The 26,084-nt window shown below is 38.2% G+C and overlaps 1 protein-coding gene across 19 annotated transcripts in view; it reads right to left on the bottom strand.

Moving 5' to 3' along the window:
- DLG2 (discs large MAGUK scaffold protein 2) overlaps positions 1-26,084 on the bottom strand; it is a 1,042,746-nt gene that overhangs the window by 393,688 nt on the left and 622,974 nt on the right. For all 19 annotated transcript variants that reach the window (XM_040583241.1, XM_040583240.1, XM_040583242.1 and 16 more), the window contains one exon: positions 8,374-8,424. In XM_040583241.1, coding sequence (XP_040439175.1) covers positions 8,374-8,424 — 51 coding nt within the window. The remainder of the gene's footprint in view (positions 1-8,373; positions 8,425-26,084) is intronic.

Below are 26,084 nucleotides of genomic sequence, written 5' to 3'. Positions count from 1 at the left end.
CAAAATAAACATACAAATGAATAAAAGCTTAATTCATAGTAATAAAAACATTTTTTGCCTTGGAAAGCTTGAATCATCAAGAGTAAATCCCAACTATATATTTTTTTCTATCTGAAATGTAAAGCTAGCACACATGCATGGGAGGGGACATCCTTCACTGAGATATTGCCCTTGGAGGAGTTTAAATGGCATTGCAGTGATAAATCCAAGGAAATACACTATTCTGATTTAACTGAGTTTGCATCCCTGCAATGTTTTTCAGACACTTCGATTTAAAAGCAAGATTATAAGAGAACAATATGAAAATATGAATTTCTTTTATAGGCGCCCAGAGGGAACTAAATGTATAGTATTATTTCAGCTTCTTTTCCTAATCACAGTGCAGCAGTTAACATTTTTTCCCTAGTGACTTAGAGCTTTTTCCACTCCTTCACCTCCCTTTTTGTGGCTTTGCAGCTTTTCTGTTGTCACTATTGGGATGAGAAGTGCTGCCACTCCACAGCTGGGAAAGGATGCACCCTCTGCCTAGCTGCAGCAACGATGAAATATAGGGCAAGTCTCCCTTGCAAACAGAGGCTCAATGGAAAGCCACATGCTTTTTTAGCATTTGCCTGGGATTACTCAAATTCTAATGGCAGTGCATATTCTGAAGCAGTCCCAATCATGCCTATCTGTACAGGACCTTAAAGAGACTAGTCCTCCTCATGCTATCACTGCTTTTGGGACAAGGGCAGCTCAACTGTTCTGCTTCACGGCACTCCCAACCTGTAGCAATGCAATTTTTAGCAGCAATCACAATAAATAAAAATATTTTGTTCACATCTCTAAGAGCGATATAATATTAACAGCTCTTCCTTCACTTCTCTAGCTAATAGCTTGCAGTAAGGCAGTTACATGGGTTTATTGAGTTTCCAATCCCAGACACTGAATGTGGAGAATGAGAGCTAAGAACATCAGGCAGGAGCTTCTTTCCCTCAAAAGGTACAGCTTTTCCTCTCCCACCTCTTCTGCCTTTGCTTGCATACTCCATACTGGCACGTTTTGTACCTCTACCAAGCACAGGTGGAATAGGCTCCCACAAGACATGCAAAGCTCTACAACCAGGAATAGTTTCAGCATAATGACTCTCTGACAGAATAAGAACAAAGAACAAAGTTTGCCAGTGATTAAGTTATATTTTGGGTGCTGAATTAGGGCTGCTCTGATGACAAAGTCACATGCTTTGGGTGAATAATATTACAAAAAAAATCAGACTGTTCCAAGGAATCTTAATTTAGGTCAATGAACTAAAGCAACCAAATTTTGTAGTCACTTTGGAAAACGTTGACCTGGTATTTCAGTGTCACATTAACAGGACTGCACACTAGGCTCCTTCAATTCCTTTCAACAGCTTGCTTTCTGCACCACCTGAGGTCAAACCAAAATCTGGTAAGGCACAAGAGATGAAAGGGGAGCCTAGACCTCGCTTAAGCCATTGCACCCAGAAGCCAGAAAATCTGCCCTTTCCAAGGCTTACAAACCTCTCTGAAGGCAAACAACAGCCACTGACACAACTGTCTATCAGTGTCAACTCTAAATTAAGACATGATTGGAATTAGAAAGTGTAAGAGAATTTCCTGTACAGTGATTGCATGCACTACACCTGTATTCTCCAAGACGCTTCTTCATTTCTTTTTTCATTTTACAGAACTTTGTGTTACACATACACAGAGAAGTACACTGCAAAGAATCTGTATGGATACCCAAGAGATCAGTTTTTCAAATTGTCTGCACAACAACAGAAAAGATGGGATTCACATTTTCTCTTTGCTGATAACTCAGCTCCCTACATAGATACTTCTGCCTCTTGTAGGTAGATTGTGCTGACCCCTTCCAGGAGACAATTCCTGTGGGTGAGCTTTATTGCAATAAACGTTCACAGGTCATATTCTACTATAAACCTGATATAAACTAGACAATAAGAAGGATTCTGCCTTTGAATTATAATTTATTTCACTCTGAGGCTGCAAGAATAACTACCACTCAGAAGAAATGTAATAAGGGCACCCAGTCAGAAAGCTTTCAACAGTGAAGAAAACATCTATGGTTTTGCAGAAATAAACACTCAGAGAGCAACACTGCATTTGGAGGAGCTTGGCAGGTACCTGAGGGACACTCACTTTAAAAGATTTACTTTCTCCTGTTGGAAGATGTCAGACCACTCTGCAGGGGCCACTGATGGTTGGATATTGATTTGAACGCTCTGGGTTCTCAAAAGGCATGCATCTATAGCATAAACTTTTAAGCTTTGAAAATACTTTTTCCTGGTGGCCACATCTTGAGCACTCTCTTATTTCTGCATGACATAAAGGAGGACTTTCTTGGCCCTGCAATGTCCTATAATCTCATTCCTGAGAGGTCAAAGCATACTGATACGTGAACAACTGGGGTCTAAAACCTTAAAAAACAAGCAGAAAGCAGATACACGTACAGACTAATAGTGAAAAACTTATTTCCCAGACACACAAGCAAACAGCATTCTTAGTGGATGAAAACCTGGACATGACCCAGCAATGTGTGCTTGCAGCCCAGAAAGCCAACCGTATCCTGGGCTGCATCAAAAGAAGCGTGGCCAGCAGGTCAAGGGTGGTGATGCTCCCCTTCTACTCCGCTCTGGTAAGACTCCACATTCAACTCTGGAGTTCTCAGCACAGGAAAGACATAGACCTGCTGAAGCAGGTCCAGAGGGGGGCCAGAAAAATGATCAGATTGAAGGAACACCTCTCACGCAAGGAAAGGCTAAGAGAGTTGGAGTTATTCAGCCTGGAGAAGAGAAGGCTTGGGGACCCCTTATTGTGGCCTTTCAATACTTAAAGGGGGCTTATAAGACAGACAAGAACAGACTGTTTAGTAGGGTATGTAGCAATAGGACAAGGGGGAATGGTTTTAAACTAAAGGAGAGTAGATCCAGGCTAGATATAAAGAAGAAATTTCTTACGATGAGGGTGGTGAGGCACTGGCACAGGTTTCCCAGAGAGGTGGCAGATGCCCCATCCCTGGGAACATTCAAGGTCAGGTTGGATGTGACTCTGAGCAGCCTGATCTAGTTGAAGATGTCCCTGCTCATGGCGGGGTGAGGCGTGGACTCATGAAATTTAAAGGTCCCTTCCAACCCAAACCATTCTATGTGTCTCTGATTTCTGCCAAAACAAGATAGACAAGTAGATAGAAAAAATAGGACATCGAGTCAAATTAAAATCCTTGTGTCATTGAATACAATCCAATTCCCACTGGTCTTCAGTGTTCAGTGGAATGCACCTCTTCAAATTTCTGCAAACTTCTGCATTTTCTCAATGAAAATCCGTGATGAAAACAGCATAATTAATAGTACAGTAGTAATTGTCTTTTAGGTTTACAAGGTATCACAGTTAATAAAAGCTCGGTCCTGAAATAAATTCCTTACTCTACCAAACATATGTGGATTGCTTCTTCCAATCTCCTAAGTATTTTTAAATTTTACCCTTGAAGTTTACTTAAGATTACAGTGTTAGTCTTTTTAGTTGAGATTTGAATAGACCCTTGAATTTGGTGGAAATGTGGAAACACAACCTTTTAGAGAACAATAATCCTGAACTAGAAAAATGAAATCTTGTGGCATTTGATGTCACTGAAATATCAAATCAAAGGAAAGAAGAGAGAGAGTGGACTTTGAGTCTTTCCACTGAACAGAGAATGTGGTGGTTACAGAATGAAATTTATGAGAATTATCACAGCACACTCCCAGTGTCCTGGTTTCAGCTGGGATAGAGTTAGTTTTCTTCTCAGTAGCTGTAGCTGGTGCAGTGCTGTGTTTGGGCTCTGATGTGGGAACAATGCTGACAGCACACTGATGGTTTTAGCTGTTGCTGGGTGATGTTTATACTAAATCAAGGACTTTTCAGTTCCTTGGGCCCTGCCAGCCAGAGGGCTGGAGGGGCATGGGAAACTGGGAGGGGACACGGCCAGGACAGGTGACCCAAACTAGCCAAAAAGGTACTCCATACCATGGGAGGTCATGCTGAGTATATAAACTTGAGGAAGAAGAAGGAAGGGGGGGAACATTCGACATTATGTCATTTGTCTTCCCAAGTAACTGTTATGCATGATGGAGCCCTGCTGTCCTGGTAATGGCTGGACACCTGCCTGCCCAGGGGAAGTAGTGACTAATTCTCTGCTTTGCTTTGCTTGCATGTGAAGCTTTTGCTTTACTTACTAAATTGTTCTTATCTCAATCCTTGAGTTTAACTTTCCTTTCTGATTCTTGTCTCCATCCCTCTGGGTGAGGGGAAGTGAGCAAGCGGCTGTGTGATGCTTGGTTGCTGGCTGGGGTTAAACCACAACATCCAGATAAATAAATATCAAGAATTTACTCTTTTGGAATGTCTTTAATCTTATTTTCAAAGGAAATAATAATGCAATGTATGCAACCATGCCTGTCTCTCTCTCAGCTGTAGTAACGCAAATAACCAACTGCAACCAAATGTGAAAAAGTGAGGAGGAAACAAAACTTAAGTTCCTAAACTATGTAAAATGATGTGGTTCATTAAAAACAGGGACATTCTGCAGTGTAACCTGAATTGTTATCACAGGCCAGAGAATCCACAGGAGTATAAAAAAAATGGAGACACTTCGTGTCTCAACCTTGGGAAAATTCTCAGTCAGAGTTTGAACTGTTCAGATCCCAAGGTCAGTCAATCTCATGATGGAAATGCACTGGGAACTAGAGGTCTTTAATTCCAGTGCTGACAGCATTTAATTTTTCTAAACAGTCAATTCCATAAAAAGTAATATAATTTTACTTTTATCCAGATATAGAGTGAAAATACGTGTTGAAGCATCAAAAGATTCTGTGAAAACAGCTTTACTTATCATAACTGCTCTCTTTTTCTCTAACATGTAAAGAATAGGCAAGGTTAGATGAGCAAAAAAGTACTGAGATCTGAATTCAGATGTTGAACTCAGCATGAATCTAACATGAATCATTAAGTGACCCACTGTCTTTCTTTACTCTTCTTCAAGGTAACTATTGATATTGGCTGATACTCCATCAACTTCTATTAGAATCCTCTCTTCAGCATATGTCTCCAAGCACAGCGTTGTACCAAGGAGTCAATCAATTAAAACTTTCCCCAGCTTACAGAAGTGCACAGCGTTGTACCAAGGAGTCAATCAATTAAAACTTTCCCCAGCTTACAGAAGTTAGGCTAGGCTTTGTCACAGAGTCTAGTCCGTTACCTCTTACACTGACCACTGATTTACAAGTACAAATTGGTCTCTTGACAGCGCTGGGTACATTTTTCAAGTCCTGCAGTAATGGAAAATTAACATCACCACACTAATACGAGCCATTTTATGTAGAGTTTCCTTTTCATGGTATCTTTAATATTCAAACTAGAGAAAATTAATGGGCTATTTTAAGGAATTTTTTCTGAGAGTGCATTTGGGCATTGTGGTTTATTACAAATCACCAAGTTTTAGTCTACACCTGGATCTGCATTTTATGCCTGTAAACTAGCTGAGAAACCTTCTGAGGTAGTTGCAGGAATTACAGCTGTCTTTTTTTTTTTTTTTTTTTTTTTTGAGAAGAGAATTTGTTTGATTTCTTACTCAAACATGTTCTTATGAGAGCTCTAAATGAGGATCAGTTATTTAACAGTGATCTTTTGGGGCTCAGGGACTGGTGATGGTACTTGATAAGTGGCTGGCACAACTGAAGAAGAGTGAAAGGGTAAGAGCATGCCACTAAGGAGAGGGCTGGCAGAGGCGTACTTACAAACTCCTTAACTCCTGGAGCAGCACTGATCACAGCTTTAAGGTGCATCTACCTAAAATTCATTGTCTTTGTGAGCTCTCACTCAAGCTCAAAACCCCTAGTCATGGTAAACTGTAAACTAGGACAGATTTTCAATAGAAGCAACTAAGCAACATTACATCAAAGAGCAAAAATTAGAAAAAAAGAAAAAAGGCTTTCTACATGAGCCCACTGTATCCTTGCAGTCATTTCTTGGTATGCCAGCTGGGTCTCAGGCAGCTTGGTGATGCTCACCAAGCTCTGCACTGTCACTCCAGTCCCTTATTAGGGTTTCCTTTTAGCTTTATTGAGACCCTGCTGATCTGCTCCTCAGCTCCACATGGGATGCATTCTGCTAACATGCACAGAGTGGTCCTATGTTACCCCAAGGAATGGAGCCATCTCTTCATCCTGGATCAAAGATCGTAAGTCAGTAACTCTCTACAGGAATACATCCCACAAATTCACATAACCTATAGATGAAGGTGACCTCATACAATTAAATTATTGGTCTCTTTGCCAAGTCTACAGAGACTGGGAGATGCTCGGAAGTAATCAATCCTTTACCACCTGCCCTTTCATTCTGCTATTAAAAAAAGGCAGGAAAGAGCGCAAAAGTTCTAATATACCTTCAACCAATTTATCTTTTGTGCTGTAAAATCCTTTAAAATATATTGACTATTTCAAAACGTGGATAAATGTCATGAAGAAAATATCTGATGGTTTTGGGGATGCAGAATTCTGTAACTTGGATAACTAGACTAAAATGGAAAGTTTATTACCAACTGTTTGATATGGGCAAACATTTTTATCTCTCAACGGCAGCAACCTTAATACATTTTGCAGCTTTGCTATTAAATACAGAGAGATGACTTTCCATCTAATTTCTAAAAGCAGTTTTGTGGAAGAAAATGGGTAATCAACATGGAGAATGTATTTCTTCTGAAAATGCTTTTAGTCTAACATAAATGACAGCTATTTAACAGCAATCACTTGTGTTTTATATCTCACACAAAAACCAGCAGACACAGTACCCTGCCTTCGAGACAAAACACTGATACATGTGACAGATCATCTCAAGCAGTAATAATAAGAAGCCACAGATTCAGCAGCATCCAGAAAACAACTCCATTAAAATCTGTAGCTTTTTTTGCTGTTGTTGTTCAGTCTTTAGCTGATATTATGTTGTATCATACTATGAATAACTAATTATCTGCATCACACAGGTACAGGAGACCTGAATCACATTCGCTCTGCAGTATGTACACTGGTAACTTACATATCTGTTAAAAATAAAGTGGTTTTCAAAATATCACCCAGGAGGCATATGTTCTGTTCAGTGACCTTTGGAAACTCTAGTCCAATGAATAACTAGTGATGCGCAAATAAGTTGAGAGACAGTAGATAAAAAGTGCCTATACCTTATATCTGTTATGAGTATGGCTATGGTAAAAAGATATATTGCTCTTTCCTAATTTGCCTGAGACAGCAAAACAATGAGAACATAAACTTATATCTCTTTAAATTGAATGGTTATAGCATTCATTATCCTGGATAATTAAAAATATAACATGCAGACAAAGCGCAATGAATTGTATAATCTAAGTATCTAATTTAATGGTAGCTTGCTACCTTACAGGCATTTGTTCATATGGCATCAGTCACATTTTGGTAAATCTGGCCTTGCATTCAAACTTTTTATGTAGAAAGAAGCCTAACTGTGTTTTCTTTAAGATGACAAAACTTCATATTACCAGGATGTTGGTAGGGTATTGAAAGAATTCATCAATGACAACTGTGCTTCCATTAGAAATCTTTGTAAGCACTATGACACATAACAAAACTTTGACTTTCTTTCTCACACATGGCCCACCTGGTCTTGCTCTTGTGGCAAAGAAAGTCTGCAGTCTGAAGGAAACAGTTGTGTAACCAAAAGGCAAGGAAAACCACCAAATCCAGGCAGATATGATGCAGCACATATTTTAAATATCTCTCTTTTTGTGTGTGTGTGTGCAACTTTTAAACCACACTACCAACAAAGCCTTCACTGCCAGCCCTGATTATAGCTCAAATAATTCAGACTTGCATAAACATACCCTTTACACATAGATATGGTCTATGGCTTTTATGTAGTCGCTTGAACACTAAAACACTTTTTTTTTTTTTTTTTAATAATATAAAAAGTCTTCCATTATGCACACATGCAAAGAAACCAAAGAGGTTAAAAAAAAAAAGATGCCACAATTCCACTTCAAAACCCAAAAGGGAGTTACCAAGTCACACATGCTCTTCCCAATAATCAAATGCTTAGTTGAGCACTGACTGAGTTATGGGGAAGAAAAACCTTCTGGATACTGTTCTGCAAGTAGCTACACCTGAAACTTCCTAAAAGCATGAAAGGTTTATCCTGCTGTATCACTCACATTTTTATAGTTCAGAATAAAGAGTGGACATCTTTATTCAAAGTAGAAATAATTTTATTCCTAACCACTTTTAATTTCACAAATAATTGCATTATTTATTATTATATATTTATTCTATAAAGGAGAATAAATTATACTTACCCTCTCCAAAGTAATTTCTTCAAATTCATATTCAATTTCTGTTCCATTGACCTAAAGAAAACAAAATTGGAAAATTCCTTAAATGCAGATGGAAGGTAATTTGGTAGGGATAGCATACAGATATTTCAGTATGATCAGTTTACTGCAACATATAGGTAAGATTATCTAAATTATAGCTTACTTAGCTCTCCTTTGTCTTGAATGGCATGTAATCAAGCCTACAAACGTAAACCCAGTAAAAGTTCAGTATGAAAATGCTGAAATAATGGATAGCTAAGTAACATAATATGACTGATATTTGCTATAGTGTGGTCATGGACTTTGGGCAAATGTTTAAACAGTTTCCAAGGTAATAGTTTCCTATCAACAAAAGACCTGGTTCTAAAAATTATTCTTACAAATGGAAGAAAGATTAATTATTTATTGCCTTACAAGCTCCAATTTACTTTGCAATATAAAAACAGACAGGAAATTCATAGTACTTATGTAAAAATTATTCACTGATACATATACTGAAATACATCTTATTTACTATATTAACCTAGGGCAAGAACATGACAGAGGACCTTTGCAAAAGACAGCTGAATGGCAAAAAGGCACAGAATGTTAATGCAATTCTTATGCTGAGTTTCAGTGTCAAAATAAATTAAGCTACAAAACAGAGCACCAAAATGGATTGTAATGCACAAGAAATCTATCAGCTAAAGACACGACAATGATTTAAGCAGCATTCTGAAACCTTATTCCAGTCTGACATGGAATTTTTGCTGTCCCTCTAGGCAATATACTTAACATCCCTTCCTTAGTTTCCTCATTTCTTAAATGGGTAGATACTGCACCTGAGAAAGCTAGAAAAGCTGACTATATTGTAAGTAAACTGCAGTGTACTGAGAAAAAAATCTATTATTAAAATCTTAGAATAATTTCAAAGTGTCCTTCAGCTACAGCTAGTCAGCATTTTTTGTTATTTGGCCAGAAAATATTGATTAATCAAAAATAATAGATATTGCCCATGAATCAGGCTGGTTTAGGTTTTGTGATGATAGGATATTTCTAGGAAAATAGTTTTGCTTTATTGTTTTACTTAATCTATACTTACTGGGAAAAAAATATCATTTTGTAAGAGCAAAACCAAAGCGAACCATTAGGATTGACCTAATCTTGCACAAACAAATTAGTTATTTCTCAGCAGAAGAATGTTTATTACTTCTCCCCACTCCCAGCTGCTAATTTTCTATATTAGCTTTCTATTTGCAATCAGAAAACACGGTACACAAATAATTCGTTATCTAGTCAAGCATCTTTCAAATGTAATTAGGTACTTCACTTGTGAATATTATAACTAGGTACATGTATCTACCAAACAAAAGCTTCCTATAAAAGCCACCAACTATTTAATTTGTCTGCAATTCAAGATCTGATAAACCACGAAATCAGTAATAGAAATACAATCCCCAGAATCTGTGTTCAAAAGGAAAGAGGGAGAGAAGTCCAAAAAACTAACCCATGCTTAACAATGAACAAAACACAGCATCAGTGAATAAAATATTTAACACATACATAATATTTGTATTTTTATATTATCATAATCTGATACTCACATTACACTACACTAAAACCAGCTATGAACAAAAATTTTACTATAGGCTATTTTCCTGTTCTATGTTATCATGTCATGCTTTTTTTTTCCTATGCTTTCTGCATAGACTCTTTCATTAATACAGGCAACTTGCTAGGTATGAACATCTTTATAGCTACTCCATTTTTTGTCCTTTCTTGTCTAATGATAATGAAATCAAAGCTATCTATATGTCTCTGTTTTCATGAACTTCTCTTTCATCTTAGTTTGGTGGACAGTTCTGATCTATGTCTTCAATTCGTCAGTCTTGCTCTATAAAGCTGTCTTTGCTTCACTGCTTATAATCACTTTTCCTTTGCATTAAAAACTCGTTAGTGCAGCAAAATGGGAAGAGGAGGGACATGAGAAGTGAGCAACCTCTGTATAAAGATGAAAGGAGAAAACACAAACTGAATACTCAATTTGTATTTGCACACAAACAATAACTTGGTTATGATAATCTGAGGGGTTTCTTTTATCATCCAAGTCACAATTCCAAAAAGGTCTTCAGTTCAAATCGCCATTAATCACAGCAGAGATCTGTTATCAGGTTCCATGGCAACAGGGATGATGTGGATTAAAAAGCTGATCTTGATCCAACTCTTTTTGTTATTTAAGCGCAGGTATATATATACCTCCATATGCAGTCCACTGCCCTGTTTTTTCTTGCTGGATGCTCAGAAGGCCAATGCAGTTATTTCACAAAGGATCTAGTAAGATCCTACCTGAGACAGGTAGAATGATGATGTATGCAGTACCATTCATTGCTTACACTATTGTATTTCATATTTAGATTCTCTGGCTGCACCTACACTGCTAAATTAAGAGTAAATTTTCAGCCAAGTCGCAGTGCTTGAGGCTGGTTCTGTCTGGAGCCTGCTGGAAGCAAATAGCCAAGGAGTGAGCCAACAGTTAAGTAGGAGGAGAATCATGGCTCCAGTGCTGGAACTGGCTCATCAGTCCTCTCACTTAGCAGCATATGGACATATCCCCTGTTTTTGTCCATTTTAACTTGACAGTCTCTGGCCTAACAAAGCACTTAAACAAGCTGTCTGAACCTGCAACTTCCATGTCTTGCAAGTAGTAGGAACCTGTTCCTGTGTCTTTCTTTACAGGAGTTTTCTGTACTCTGCTTTCCTACGAGATGGAAACAAGAACACACAGCAAAATGTACTATAGCCTGTATGATTTTTTAGATAACTACAAAAAATTCCAAACATTTTCATATGGTTTTCTCTTCTCCTCCACAGTGAAAGAGATCATCAGCATTTCCAAGTCAGTTTGGGAATATTCTTTCCCATCTTTCAGGACTGTAAGTTTGAAGCAACAGACAACTTTAATCTCAACTAAATTTTGGTATTTAGAATGCTGAAATGTGAGGTAGTCATCTAGTTCTACACTCAGTGAGAAGAAACAGGCACTACTACGTCTTAATTCATTTTACCTTGCACTAGAAATCTCAGGTAGGTTACATGAATTGTGCCCCTGAGCTTTCCTTTCACTAGGTACCAAGTCTAAAAATGATTGAGTTTGGTGAGCACTTCCCTTAAACCTGTTTTCTCACATTACTCTGAACTATAGACTGGTAACAAAGTTCTGCTTAAGGGATGCCATATGTCTTCCATAATATACCAGTGAAAGGCCAGATCTCTGGTTTAGCAGCCTTTCTGATTACTTTTTTGGGCTTGTCTGCACCTGTATCTGGCAGCACATGCACAGCGTGATATCCAGCACCTGCTCCCCCAAGCCCAACCAGCTAAGATGTCTACAAGGAACAATTCAGACTCTCCTCTTCTCCAAAAGCTCAAACTCAAGATAAATTCCTGTTGGCTTCCCTCTCTGATTCAGGACATTGATGTCCCCTCTTTGGAGAAAGAGTGCTCAACACCACCTGTGACAGTAACAGGCCCAGAGAACTCGGGCAGAAGTGGGTAAGAAGAGCACAAGATGAGGTCCATGGGAGGATGCAATCAACCACATCCCCTCTTCAAAGCACAGAGTCTGGAATCAAAATGTGTCTCATCCAGGAACATGCTTTATTTCCCACAGAACAAAAAAAGATAGCGTTGACCAGGACAAAATACACAAGTGCTATGTGAGGAAGAGGTCCACATGAAACCCTTAAGATTACTTTGAGGGACTTCATTGCCCTGTTTGTTCAGGAACAGCATCACCAACACACACTTCTAATGCAGTGAGGCTTCTCAATCTCCTGACCTTACATATGTTCACGGTCTGGAGTGTTGATGAATTTACAACCCCTGTAGATTACGTTACCATAATTCAATTAAATCCCAATATTTAAAACAACTACTTGCAAAGGTGAGGTAACAGTTGCCTTTCATATACAGCTGCACCTGTTATACTAGAGGACTCTCCCAAACTTTCAATGAGAAAATGTTTTAAGAAAGAGATGCAATGTTTATTAACTATCTAGATTCTAGCATTCAAGAGAGATTTCCTGGTGAAGCTCTAGTCAGTCCTAGAGTTCACTTACCTTTCTAAGAAGAAAGCACTAGCCATTTTCAGGTGGCACTTTGTTTCAGGAGAATGAGAAATAAGGAACAAGTAAAAGGACTTTTTTACATACTGTTTTGTGAAAAAACTGAAATAAAGCCCAGCACACAGAACACCAAAATAAGGACCTGACAAACTCAGATTTGTATGTTACTTTATGTGAAGAATTTTGTTCTGACTTTCCAAGAAGTTTCTCTCATTTAGTGCAGTTTAAGGATGACCTAAGCACCTGAAGTCGTCCCTTAATGAAAATCAATTCTACAAATTACGACAGATCCCTGAAATCCATGCGAAAAAGATTCTGCTGGGTTATTCATTTTCACATACTTTGTCACTTTGTTAAGACTTTTATAGATAAGCTTTTTTCCTTATAATATTAATTTGATACTCAATACTTCTGCAATTATTTGATTTGATAGACCTGTTTACACTCAAACAAGTAAGCATTTCCTAATTCTTTCTTGCTATACTTCTATACATCTACAACTGCATCAACCCACTCAAGAAGATAAAGACAACATCATTTGAATTTTAATTATAAGAACTGTATTATGATAGTGGCAACAACAGCATCAAACCACTTACAATCTATACAGCTGTAGTATTTTGAAACCACTGCACCTATTCTTTCTAATACAATTTATGTCATTAGGGTTGTTTGTTATGCTTGGTCTTATTTTCAAGAAGAGATTGTTTTGCCTAAAAAATACAACATCTGTAGACTTTTATTATAAACAAAACCCATTTTAATTATATTTAATTGGATATCGTTTTTCAGCTGTCTTCAAGAAAGAAGACTGCTGCTTCTACTTTTATTATCATATGCATAGGAAGATAACTACCCACTGATTTTCACTCAACATGCAAATTTTATTCTTTTGGCTGTATAGTTTCACCACTTGCCTAACCACCCACACCTGACCAGAATACAAGATTGCCAGATTCTTGTTGTACAAGTAATGCTAGGATATATTTGTCCTTTACAAGTTTCCAATTTGCTGCATAATTAAGACATTCCATTTTACATTTCAGAAACACCAAGGTGATTTGGATAATTTAATGTATATAAGATTTAAATAGTCTTTCATGATTCCTGTTTTATCAGAAAGACCAAAGAGTAATCCTTATTTAGCCCTTTGCCATCTCCAGATTTAGGTTATTTCTTCATTAATTGTCAAAAACTTCCCGATATCCTTGTGATATTTTTTTCCAACAGTGCTAAAAGTTTCCTTTCTCACTGCATAAAACATACAGGAAACAGTCTCCTGTCTTCTCTGATTTCAAATATGATGACTTTGTGTTTTCAAACTGTCCTAAAGAGGCTGCCAGAAAGGTTTTCATGCTACTTTTCTTTATCACAGTGAGTGCATTTTATGGGCTTTTTATACAAGATACCCAACATCTATTTTTAATCACAGTGCGTAACTAAGCCCACTTCTTTCTTTTCACCCATATTTCCCTTATGAAACAGGGACAATATGTTAAGCTCTTTGAATTAAAGTTTACCATAACCTAAAACTTTCCTGACATAATACCACTGTTCTGGTGTGAAGAATGAAGAAAGACCATATGGTTCTGAAAGAATTTATACTGTATCAGGAATAGGTCTTACAGTGTATGTGCAACTGATTTGTGGCTCCTTCCACAGATGTGTACAGAGCACTCAACCACCAGTCACTGTTCAACCTCTAGGGAATATATCACCCTCGACACACAATTAGCAGAGCTCCAAGAAGCCAAATCCAGCTCTTGGTCAACACCTGTAAAGGTCTCCAGCACAGTCATGTTCAACTTGTACCCTACTCACAGGGTGTTTTGTTTTGGTTGGTTTTTTGTTTTTTGTTTTTTTTTACATTTTTCTTTTCTTCACAGATGTCTCCTATATCCTTCTCCAGGTCTTAAGTTTAGTCAGCCTTCTTCACTATGTACCATACTCATCCTTTCCTCTCTTTCTTCCTCCCTCTCTGTTAACCTGGGTTTTCTTGTTTTCATTCTTTTGGATAAAATACCCTTTTAGCAAGTAACCATTATCACTCTTATCTGGTTGATTCCCAAATCCCTAATTTTATCTTACTCTACCTCATTTCTCAAATCTTGTTCAGAACAAAATCATGTTTTCGGTATCTATTGTGATTACCACCCCCTAGCTCTAATCACTTCTTGCATCCCCACCTCAGCCATCACTGCTTTCTCTGATTTTTTTCTTTTAATGTTTTCTACTTATTCCTTCCTTCTTACTTCCTCCAAATCTGTTTTATTTTCCTCTCACACACAGATGCGTGCATATTTATGCCAAATTACACATACTTCATGTAATCCCACTTCATCCAGAAGATTATTCATTATTAGCTTTCTACATTCTCATCTTTTCCAACTAAACTTTTAACATAATCTTCTCCCATAATTCCTGTTAAGTCATTGTGCTGTTTTTGTCTGGGACAGAGTTAATTTTCTTCACGGTAGCTGCTATGGGACCATGTTTTAGATTTGTGCTGGGAATTGTTGCTGATAACGTGGGTCTGTTGTAGCTGTGGCCGAGCAGTGCTGACACCGAGCCAAGGGCTTTGCTGCCCCTCACCCCACCCCACCAGCGAGGGGGCTGGGGGGGCACAAGGAGCGGGGAGGGGACACGGCCGGCACAGCTGACCCCCCTGACCCAAGGGATGTTCCATACCATACGGCGTCATGCTCAGCGTATAGAGCTGGGGGAAGAAGGAGGAAGGGGGGGACGCGGGGAGTGACGGCGTTTGTCTTCCCAAGTCCCCGCTGCGCGTGACGGAGCCCGGCTGCCCTGGGGATGGCTGAGCCCCTGCCTGCCCGTGGGAAGCGGTGGGTGAATCCCTTGGGTTGCTTTGCTCGTGTGCGCGGCTTTTGCTTTACCTGTTGAACTGTCTTTCTGCCAACACACGAGTTTTCTCACTTTTACCCCTCTGATTCTCCCCCATCCCACCCAGCAGGGAGTGAGATAGTGGCTGCATGGGGGTTAGCTGCCAGCCAGGGTTAAACCACAACAATCCCTCAAATACTCCATATACCCTGATTCCTTTCACTTCTATGCTTCACCTGCTTAAGCACAGTTTCAAAATGTTGCCTAAATAAGGGATTCTTTTCTGGTTTCTCCTACTTGCTGCTTTCACTCCTCACAATCCTTTCCCTCATTCAGCAATAATTTAAATTTTTTTTTAGCTCTTTTGTCTCCATAGATCTGACACTTTCAACAGTCTGAAAAACACACATCTTGACAATCTCCTCCTAGGTATTCCTGTTATTTTATGTGGCTTACATATGATTAAAACACTGTTCTTTACAATGTCAGGCATCATTTTTTCCTTCATCTTCCCTTTTTTTTGGTCCATATTCTGATGTTAGCCATATGCATCACAGAGGAAAAGTGCCTATAGGTTTTTCAGTGTAAGCACTCGCTATAACTAACACAGACCCATCATGAAACTCCCAGTTTCATAAGAATAATCCATGGAGCAGATCAAAGCAGAGATTATGATTTTAAATAGGGTTCACAGTAATGGAAATGAAATGACATCCGTGAATAAATTCAGTTTAGGCTAGCACTTCCAAGTTGTACAAAATTAGTCTCAACAAAAGAAGAATGCAAATTTCAGATTTTGTACTTACAACTCTCTCTCTTACACTAAGAGAAATTCATATGACATCATATCAACTATCTAACAGGTAGAAATAAAAGTTAAGGAGCAATCTAGGCTTTTTTTTATAAGCACTGGAGAGAGGAATCAAGTGGGGGTGATTTATGCCATATGCCTTAGTCTTCAGACGGAATTGCCATTTGTAGTTTTGTAAAATGCCTTATATTTCCGTATCTTAAATTTATAATACACATCAGTTCGGGAATCTGAAACAGCACATTCCAGAGAACTGGATACAGTAAATTCTTTCCATAAAATTACATTCCTTGTTGTGTAATTCAGGCCATTTACTATAAGGCTTCCAAATTCTCAGTCACTCTGCCTTTCATTTTCTTCTATGCTTCTGCCATTACAGACATACTAACACATGAGTTACCATAAATGCTCAGTTTGCCAAGTTCCTATATCTCCGGTCCATTCCAGTTTTAGAGGAAAATCCATCAAACTTTTCAACAGTTCATACATTTCTAGAAATTATTTTCCTGTGTAGTATTTCATTCTATGCACAAGATACATGAAAATGGAAAGTTGCCCTTACTTGATTGACCTTATTTCATCAACAATGATTATGAAGTACTTTTAACTTGGGACTTACAAGGTTATTTTAATAATGTTTAATAATGTAATATGCATAATATTATTTAAAAGGTTGGTAACTGTAGCTAGAGTATTAAAAGGCTGGAATTAATACATAAACTGTGGGTTGTTTGATTCATTTACATGGTTAAGATAAAATTTTCTCTCAGTTTTAGGGAGAAATCAATAGCATACTAACTAGCAAAATCTTAGGCAAGGAAAGGACAGCAATAATTTACTTCATTCTTTGATATCCATGACTTTTTTATGTAGAAATCATAAAATGAAATATATATAATATACATAATGGGCATGCACCATTTCCTCAATAAATAAATATACCACCAACATAATCTCTTGCAATTTCTTAAATGACAATGTACTCTGATTCATAATTTTGTGCCTAAAATTGTCTCCCAATACCTTTAACTTTGAGATTTAATACTCTCTTCACTGCTTTCTCACCCCATTGCCTATGCACAAACCACACAGAGTGAATTCTCTGGGTTCTTTTCTTCTCGTGTGTTAACTCTAGCCCAAGTACTGAAGGCTAAACTGGAGTCTCAGTAACACTGGTGCAATCCCATTGGTGTCACTGGGCTTGTATTACTGTAACTGATGTTGCATTTATTCATCTGTGGATGTACTTACGCCTGCAGGAGGGAGCAGACCTGAAAAGGTAAAGAAAATACCTGCACAAACAATAAAAATGAGTAATAAGGAACATTCGCATAAAGCCTATGTACTTTTATAAACAAATATTCACACATTCCAGAGGACAAGCTCTTTACGCATGAATCACTTGCTTTACAAGTATTTTTATAGCAGCAGAAAGGTTCACTATTTCTCTTGAAATCTTGGAAGACTAGTGTATGTATGGGCAGGGAGCCACAGTCCTCTGCACTCTGCAACTAAAAGCATAGCAGAACAGCTCCCTCATGCCCAATTAATTTTGCTGCAGAAAAAAAAAAAAAAAAAAAGACAATCTGAATGGCTGTGAGAGAAGTGGTTTTCTGCTCCTCACAAGCTCAGGGAAAGAAAACTGCTGTAACTGTCGTTCACAAGGATTAACAGTGCACGCCCTGAGAAGAAGCTAATATAGCACAACTGATCAACGCCAGTCACAATCTAAGCCTAGCCAAAATTCAGCAAATTGTTCCAAATGTTTCTCAGCTTTCTTGGTAGGAAAACCTGTTTTGTAACAATTTGAGAGAAATTTCAGTTTTTCATAAAAATTTCTTCAACTTAAATCTAAGGAGAGAGGGAAAAATCACTTTCATCCACCTTCAGTTTCATTTCTGATACAAAGATGAAGTCTTGAAAGCTGAACCTGAATGTTACTTTTGAAATAATTTCTATGCATTGCCTCAGTATTCTAAAAAAAAAAAGGTTATGCTTTTGAGGTTGTCTAACTACTGCATACAACAGCACAGATGCTTTACTGAAGCTGTACGGAAAAAGACAAAAGAAACCTTGAGAAAAATGCTGACACATAATGCCCTCTAAAACAAGCACAATAAGCTTGTATTGCACAATGAGCTCCCTCAGATTAAGGAAGCAGTGTTGGAAAACACCTATGGCAGAAAAAATATTTTAAAAATATTCTAAAGATGCTAAAATGAACAACTGCAACACAGAAAATGTTTCGACCTTGAAAATGTTTACGTGTTATGCAATACCATTTCAAAATGTCAAGTATTGCATCACATCTCTTCAGTAGTAGAGTGTAAGTTACCAGTTATATGAAGTATCTGTATGTTCTCCATAGTTTTCCTGACATAATAAAATGATTTCCACATCTAAACCGTAAACCATTTGGTAGCAGAGATTATAAAAATATTCTGGTTCTTATCTCACCAATATGTAGTAGAGTTATCAGTGATGATCATATATAGATTTGTGTACAGTATATCTCCTGTACATCAAATTTTCTAATATCCACAAGGCCACTAAACAGGCACTCCTGGGCTTTGTGAAACTGCACATGCTCTAACATATCTGCTCCACAGACTTCATTTTTCAGGAATAAAGATTTTTCTGCCTGTTGTGTCGGGGTGTGTGATAAAACCTCATCTGTACCCCTGGAAAGGAACACAGAGAGCCAGTGGCAGGTGAGGAAGCCCAAATAACACCCTGCCTGGCTGCTCCCATGCTCATCGCAAGAGCCAGCAGAGGTGTACACACAAACATGAGCACCAAACCTTTGGGGCAGGTGGAGGAACCCCTATAATTCCATCAGAGACCAGTCCCCTCCCAGGGAAGCCTCAGCCCCATGGACTCAGGGAGACACCCAGCACCATGGGTCAGCTGGAGAGCATCTTACAGCCTGGGGATGATATCACTGCCTTGGGGGTGGGAGACACTGTGGGACATAGGAAAAAAACATCTTGACATTGTAACAAGACCTGAGATTTTTAGGGGAGGAACAAAAGGTGTGGAAAAAGGAGTGGTAAAGGTGAATTAGAAAGGAAGAAGCATAGGAAAACAGAGTAGGGTAAGGGGATAAACGGGGCCAGTCACACTTAAACAGGGCTGGTCAGTGCACCTTCCTGTCTGTGCCCTCTGCCTGCTGAGCATCATCTGTCATGCCTTCTATTAAACTCAGTTTCTACCTTTTTTCTTGGGTGAAGGGTACTCTGTTCTCTGTGTGAGCGTATGTACATGTTCAGGGGGGTCTGTGGTACCACCAGCTAGAGAGCATGAGGGCACATGTGGCAGTGGGTGATTGATTGTCAGCAAACATCAAGCCGGGCTAGCTGGCAACTAGGTGAAGCCATCAGAATTCAGTGTGTGTGTGTAACTAGAAATGAGACAACTGGAGGAGCTGGCTACTAGAGGGACAAGAGGTCCATGACAACTGCCCAAGAGACTTTAGGATCCAGGGGTTCATTGAGACAGCTATTTGCATGTGTGCGTGTTACTGTGCAGGGGGGAGAGCAAGGATCCAGGGTCAGATGCTGGATGGACTGTGTGTCTAAGCTCAGTTACTGGAGGGATCCACAGCATGTGTGTGTGCTGGTGCATGCAAAGGACTCTGGACCAGCAGCTGGAGAAGGGTTGCAGCCTCAAGGGCTTGCACACCCAGACACCAGCACTGGGACAGAAAGGATCTGGGGACAGCTCTACTGAGTTGACCAAGCGTCTAAATCCAGCTACTGTCAGTTTTCACACTATACATACGTATATATACATAGATATGGGGGAGGGGGACATGATGAGGCCATTGGTGGTGCTTTTGTTTGTGTGAGTGCTGACTGTGTCTGTGTTGTTCTGTTCAGCCCTGTGTATAGTTATATACATGTCCTGTTCGTGTGTGTGCTTCCTGGGAATCCAGGCTCAGCCTTGCTACTGATTGGACACTGTAGCATGGAGTTAGAGAATCACAGAATCATTTAGGTTGGAAAAGACCTTTGACATCATCATGTCCAACTGTTAACCCAGCACTGCCACTTCGCCACTAAACCATGTCCCTAAGCACCACATCTACACATCTTTTAAACACCTCCAGGGATGATGAGTCCACTGCCTCCCGGGGCAGCCTGTTCCAATGCTTCACCACTCTTTCAGTGAAGAATTTTTTTCCTAATATCCAAACTAAACCTTCCCTGGCACAAATTGAGGCCATTTCCTCTTGTTCTGTCACATGTTACCTGGGAGATGAGACTGACCTCCACTTCGCTACAACCTCTCAGGCAGCTGTAGAGAGCAATAAGGTCCCCCCTCAGCCTCCTCCTCTGCAGACTAAACACCCCCAGTTGCCTCAGCTGCCCCCCATCAGACTTGTGCTCCAGACTCGTCCCCAGCTCCATTGGCCTTCTCTTGACACGCTTCAGCACCTAAATATCTTTCTTGCAGTGAGGGGCCCAAAATTGAGCCCAGGGCTCGAGGGGCGGCTGCACCAGTGCCCTGTACAGGGGGATGGTCACTGCCCTGGTCCTGCTGGCCACACTGCTTCTGAAACAAGCCAGGATGCTGTTGGCCTTTTTGGCCACCTGAGTTGCAGCAGCCTCACCTTTGTCAGGTTATTCAGCAACCCACTAACGTATTGCAATAATTCATGCACACATATTGCAAATACAGTATTTTTTGCTATCATAGACTACAACACAAGGCAAGGCTAAACTAAGAAAAAGATGTGTAACTTTGCAGGCTCATGTTCATTGCTGTGTACCTTATATTTTCACCATAGCAGAAAGATTAAGAATGTGACAGGGAAAGCTATTCTCATAATCGTTTTGAGTCATTCTTCACTAAGAATTGGTAGAGAAAGAACAATGGCTAGAAAGAGACCAGGAAATAAGAAATTGTGATCAACATGTATACAATGGCAAACTATATATGATGTTAAAGTTTTAACTTTAGTAAAGCAGGGGAATGCCTACAAAATACAAATTAACTAGGTTTTAGGTACAGCCAGAAATCAAAAAGATGTGGAATTCATGAATTTGGTAGAAAGTCAAGTATAATTTATTTTCCTCCAATAGGTCTGCATGTAGAGATAGGGTTCACTGAGACATGTAATTGAAGCAGGGGTGCCCAGTCCTGACTGAAGACCAACCTGTCTTATTGATGAGATTAGTCTCTTTAAGTCATGAGAATGTCTCCTGGAGATTGCTCCTTATTTTGAAAGAAATATGGACATCTTTCAACAATGTCAAGATATATGAAAAAATGTTCCATGAACTAGAATATATTTGCGTCCTTCTACATGAAAATCATATGCCTGGAGAACAAAAGATGAACACTTCTCTGACTTATTTTACAAACGAACTTCAAATTAATACACACTGCATCTTAAAAAGAAATGAAACAGGATTGAAAGCCCCAGATGCAAATTACATTTGTCCTCTTCTGGGGGAATAACAAGAGGTCATATGGACAGCTGGAGACTTTTACAGTTTATAGAGTAAGAGGGAGCACTATTAAGATAACAGCAATTTAGTTCTACTAAAGAGAAAGATGGTGAAAGCAGAGTGATTAATCAACCCTGTATGCTGCACATTATTTGAAAAATTGTTATAGCTTAATAGTTTCAAGATAAACCCAGTGTGATATGCTCACCTTTGCAAAGTCTAAGTCCTGAATTTGGACATTATACAAGATTAATTCTGTTATGAGCACACTACCACCCAATTAAGCTGTGTAAAGAAACAATCACACTTGCCAAAATCCACTAAACTGAAGCTTTCTGCCTAGCTAACATATTAAGCACAAATAATTTATGACTAAAAAGAATTCAACATTTTAAACTGTTGTCATCGTTACACAGAACAATTTACAGTCATGAATTACTCTACAGTTGATTGAATATGTTAATGTAATAGTAAAAAAAAAGAAAGGCTCTTCACTTGTAATTTTTTTTTTTAATTAACAATCTCCACAAAGCAAAAATTTACTTCAAGCAAGCATCTTTACTTTCTATTACCCTCAAACTAAGTCTATCTTCTATAGAAAATATGAGAGCTGGGATTTTTGAGATTAGGAAAATAGATATTTTTTGTGTGGTATATTTGGGTTTGCTACTATATGCAGAAAGCTAGGTCATCTAAACACTGATTAAAAATATAATTTACCATTGAGGCTGATTCACCAGATCACTGCATTAAAAGTAGCATGGATTTTTACTATGAAAAATGTGGATTAGAAATGAGCCACATACCAAAACAGTCAACACTCACAACTTGCAGTTGTAGGGACATTGCTTCAGAACACTTCCTGAAACTGTGCTGAAGGTATGAGTTTTAAAGCATGGATCAGCTAATCACTGGCTAACAACAGTGGAAGATGAGAGATAATTTAAATGGTTAATTTTGGATTTTTATTAAAGTGAAATGGTGTTCATTCAGGTTTATTTATATTGCTGTAGGAAGAGAGTAGAAGCACACTGCAGCTATTCTAAAATTTTTAAGTAGAATGCAAATAATGTGAAAAAACCCTCCTATGAAAACTGCAGTGGATAACGTTAAAAGTGATGCATAAAGATTATAAGGAAGGAAATATCTTCTATCCAATGTTATTACTAATGTTGCATTATGTACTGCCATATGTAATGCATTATGTACTTGTCTGAACTTTAAGAGGTTGTTTGCAATGCAAAACATTAATCAATTATAGACATAAAAAATAAGATATCCTTAAAATTACAAAGAAGTGTCCTTGTAAAATAAATTTCAGGTGTATCTCATCTTAAAGGATTGAAGCATCATAGAAATGAGGTCCCTCCATTTCCAAAAAGGAATGAAACCAATATTTTTCTTTTCCACTTTTCATCAAAATTAGTTTTCTCTTCAAAACTGAGCAGTTACTTTCTTTTGTCTTCTTAGGTTATCCAAGGTCAAAGGATTATGCCTGTCTCTGTCAATAGCACTTTAAATTTTGCCTAATGTCTGAAGTCCTCCAAGATGAAGTCTTATGGCATGGGTAAACTATTTCTTTCTTTTGTATAATTAAAACTATTAAGATAAGGACATATGTGCCAACTCTTCTTTCACATTTGAGAACAGCTTTCAGTTAAGTTCTACACCTTTCTAATACTGTGAAATCTACCTTCAAGTGTCATTGTCTCCAATCACAAAGAAATTAGGTCTATAGGTAAGTAATTATTCACTTGTACTCTTTATACTATGTTTCCCAATTCAGTTCAGAACTGCGACTTCATGACAAATTCAGAATAAAGCTATCACTGTGTAAAAATAGTCTTGTGTACTTGAAGAGCTTTATTAACTTCTTAATTATGTATCCCAATTAAACCTTTTATGCAAAAGAATAAAACCTAAACAAAACGGAAATATTTAAGGAAGACAATGGGCTTAAGACCATAGATTGCACTTGTTATAAAAGTGTATTTTCAAGAGATTATGTTAGCCACTAGATCCTTGCAAACCTACAGAGCCTACTGATTTTAGCTTACTGCTACGAAATCCAGTAATGATAACTGTGGGTTTGTGGTCTGGTATATTAAAAATGACACAAAACCAAAAGATAATTCAAGGCCAGGGAAAGCAAGACAATAATAAATTCAAACTACATTTTATTTTGGTCAGTTAAGGCAATGCAATTCTAGGCTGACTCAAATCTCCAAGTGCTTCAAAGAACCTTAACAGACATGCTTTGCATTCTGCAGCACTTACTAACCTTATGGACAAATTATCTTGGACAAATTCAAAATGAAATACATCTAGATGTAGAGAAGGGGTATGTACACCCACACACCCACCCACAAAAGTATGTATGATTTTTCTTAGAGTGACAAAAATAACTTATAGAGCAGTGCCTTGCTGGCTTTCCAACAGCAAAGGTTACAAAGATAAGAAGAGCGGCACAACAGGCACAGACTGCAAAAGCAAAGCACAGTACCTCTTCCAGGGGGTTATTTCAATGCCACCCAAAGGACCGACTGCCTGGCAGTGGGTGGAGGGTATCCAGAAGCCTGTTCTTGAGTTCAGTTTTTTTGTCTGAAAGTCTGCTTCAAAAGATCTTGTAAGGTAAAGACTAGTGAATGCAGAGAAATTGCTTCTCAAGCAGAGCTGTGGTCTGGCCTAAAATGCTACAGTATGTGCACTCTAAGTAGTTCAAATCCAAAAAGCATGAAGCATTACACATTTTCTGTGCTGTCTACCTGAAGCAGAGGGGCACAGACAAGTGTATGACGTGCTCTCTTTACAGTTCAGCAAGCTCCTCTCTCCCAGTTTGCTAATGGCAATGTTTCAATCAAATGTCTATAGAAAGAACTTCTTGATTGAATCTAAAGGCCAGGGTTATTCACAGGCAATTGAAAATGGAAAGTATTATAATTCTGCAGAATAGAGGCATGAAGGAGTAATTAGATACGTGACCAAGGGATGCTTTTACTTGTTGGATTGACAGGATGGTGATATTTCTACCTACACCCAGATACAATGAAGGTTTTTCTTCTGATTTTTTATGTAATATTATTTGTAGCACTCAAATATGCAAAGTAGTGCTCCTTCCTAAGGAAAATAAAAGAACACCCCCCCCCCCCATCTAGAAGTTCTTTTAAAGATTTGCTTTCCCCCCTAGTTAAAATTATGTGTTTGATGGGGATTAAATATTCCAAATTGCATCCAGAATTTAAAAGAGAAATCCAGTAAAAAGAAATTACATGTTTAGCTCAAAATCATGCTGGCCCCTTTTTTAAAGATGCTTCTTTCTAAAACAGTATATTTTAAAAGAAAAGGTTTAAAATACATTGATTTTCAGGCAGAAAAACAATGGATATGAAATAGGCGCAAAATATATACATTCATAAGATCCATTCTGTACTTTTGCTTTCAGTTTTGGACAGCAACATCTTCTTCTCTTATCCATCATACTAAAATCTATTTGTCATCAGATGGCAAGATGACAATTTTTCTCCTTTTGCATGTTTAAGGGAGTTGGTGTACGTTAGTTCATTAGTTTTGTGTTACATAGCACTTTTTTCACTAATGATCTCAAAATATTTTATAAATATGATTAATATGCTTTAAATCAACCAATACTACTATTGTAAAAGAAAAATCTCTTATCCCACTGCAGAAACAGTGACATGCAGAACACAGCAGCAACTGTCAGGGCAAACAACATTGCTGTGATACAATTCAAGGGCCAAACCAGAGAAGCTAAACCAACGTGGCTTTCAAAAGCCAGCACACAGCTCTACCAGATTTAGCTTTTTCCATTGTAATTCACATTAACTGACAGACTGAAAGACGAGTTTAAACAACAAAGAAACAAAACTGGTGTTTTAACAATCTGAAAAATGTAAGAGTCATTTGAGATAATAAGGTGTGCAATCTAACTTTCAAGACTATGATCAAACTAATTAAGAAGTAACACATTTATTCTGAAGAGAAGTCAATGGGAAAACAGATCTATGTACTTATATGTCAATATTTTTCTGTGTTTTAAGACACTCATTAATAAAAGCTCCCAACTCCAACAGCCCCCTACTTTTGTGAAAATTCAGATCCTACCCTTTTAGACAATAAATTATTTTTACTCCTCTATTGCCACTGCCTTAAAAATTTGCTCATCAATCATAGTTGTATATTGCATTTAATTTTCAATATGTAATGCCAAGTAACTTCTGATTGATTGTAGAAATATGTAAGGCCGTGTCCCTCCTCCAATTTGCTGATTTACATCTAGGCTGCTCCCACATTTGTATTATCCAGTAAAAACCTTTAGATTACTGACTGTCTTTCTGAAATTTGCAGGTTTTCCTCATTCTTTTCAGTCAGATCTGGTGGCATGCTCCCCCTTCCCCAAACCGTCCTTTATTTCCTATAACCCTGCTCAAGAGATAACCACCAGTGGCAGTTGTAATGGATGCATCT

Source organism: Falco naumanni, chromosome 2, assembly GCF_017639655.2.
Source record: "Falco naumanni isolate bFalNau1 chromosome 2, bFalNau1.pat, whole genome shotgun sequence".
NCBI classification, from domain to species: Eukaryota; Metazoa; Chordata; class Aves; order Falconiformes; family Falconidae; genus Falco; species Falco naumanni.
The sequence above is the reverse complement of the archived record's forward strand: the minus strand, read 5'-3'. Positions and strand labels throughout refer to the sequence as shown.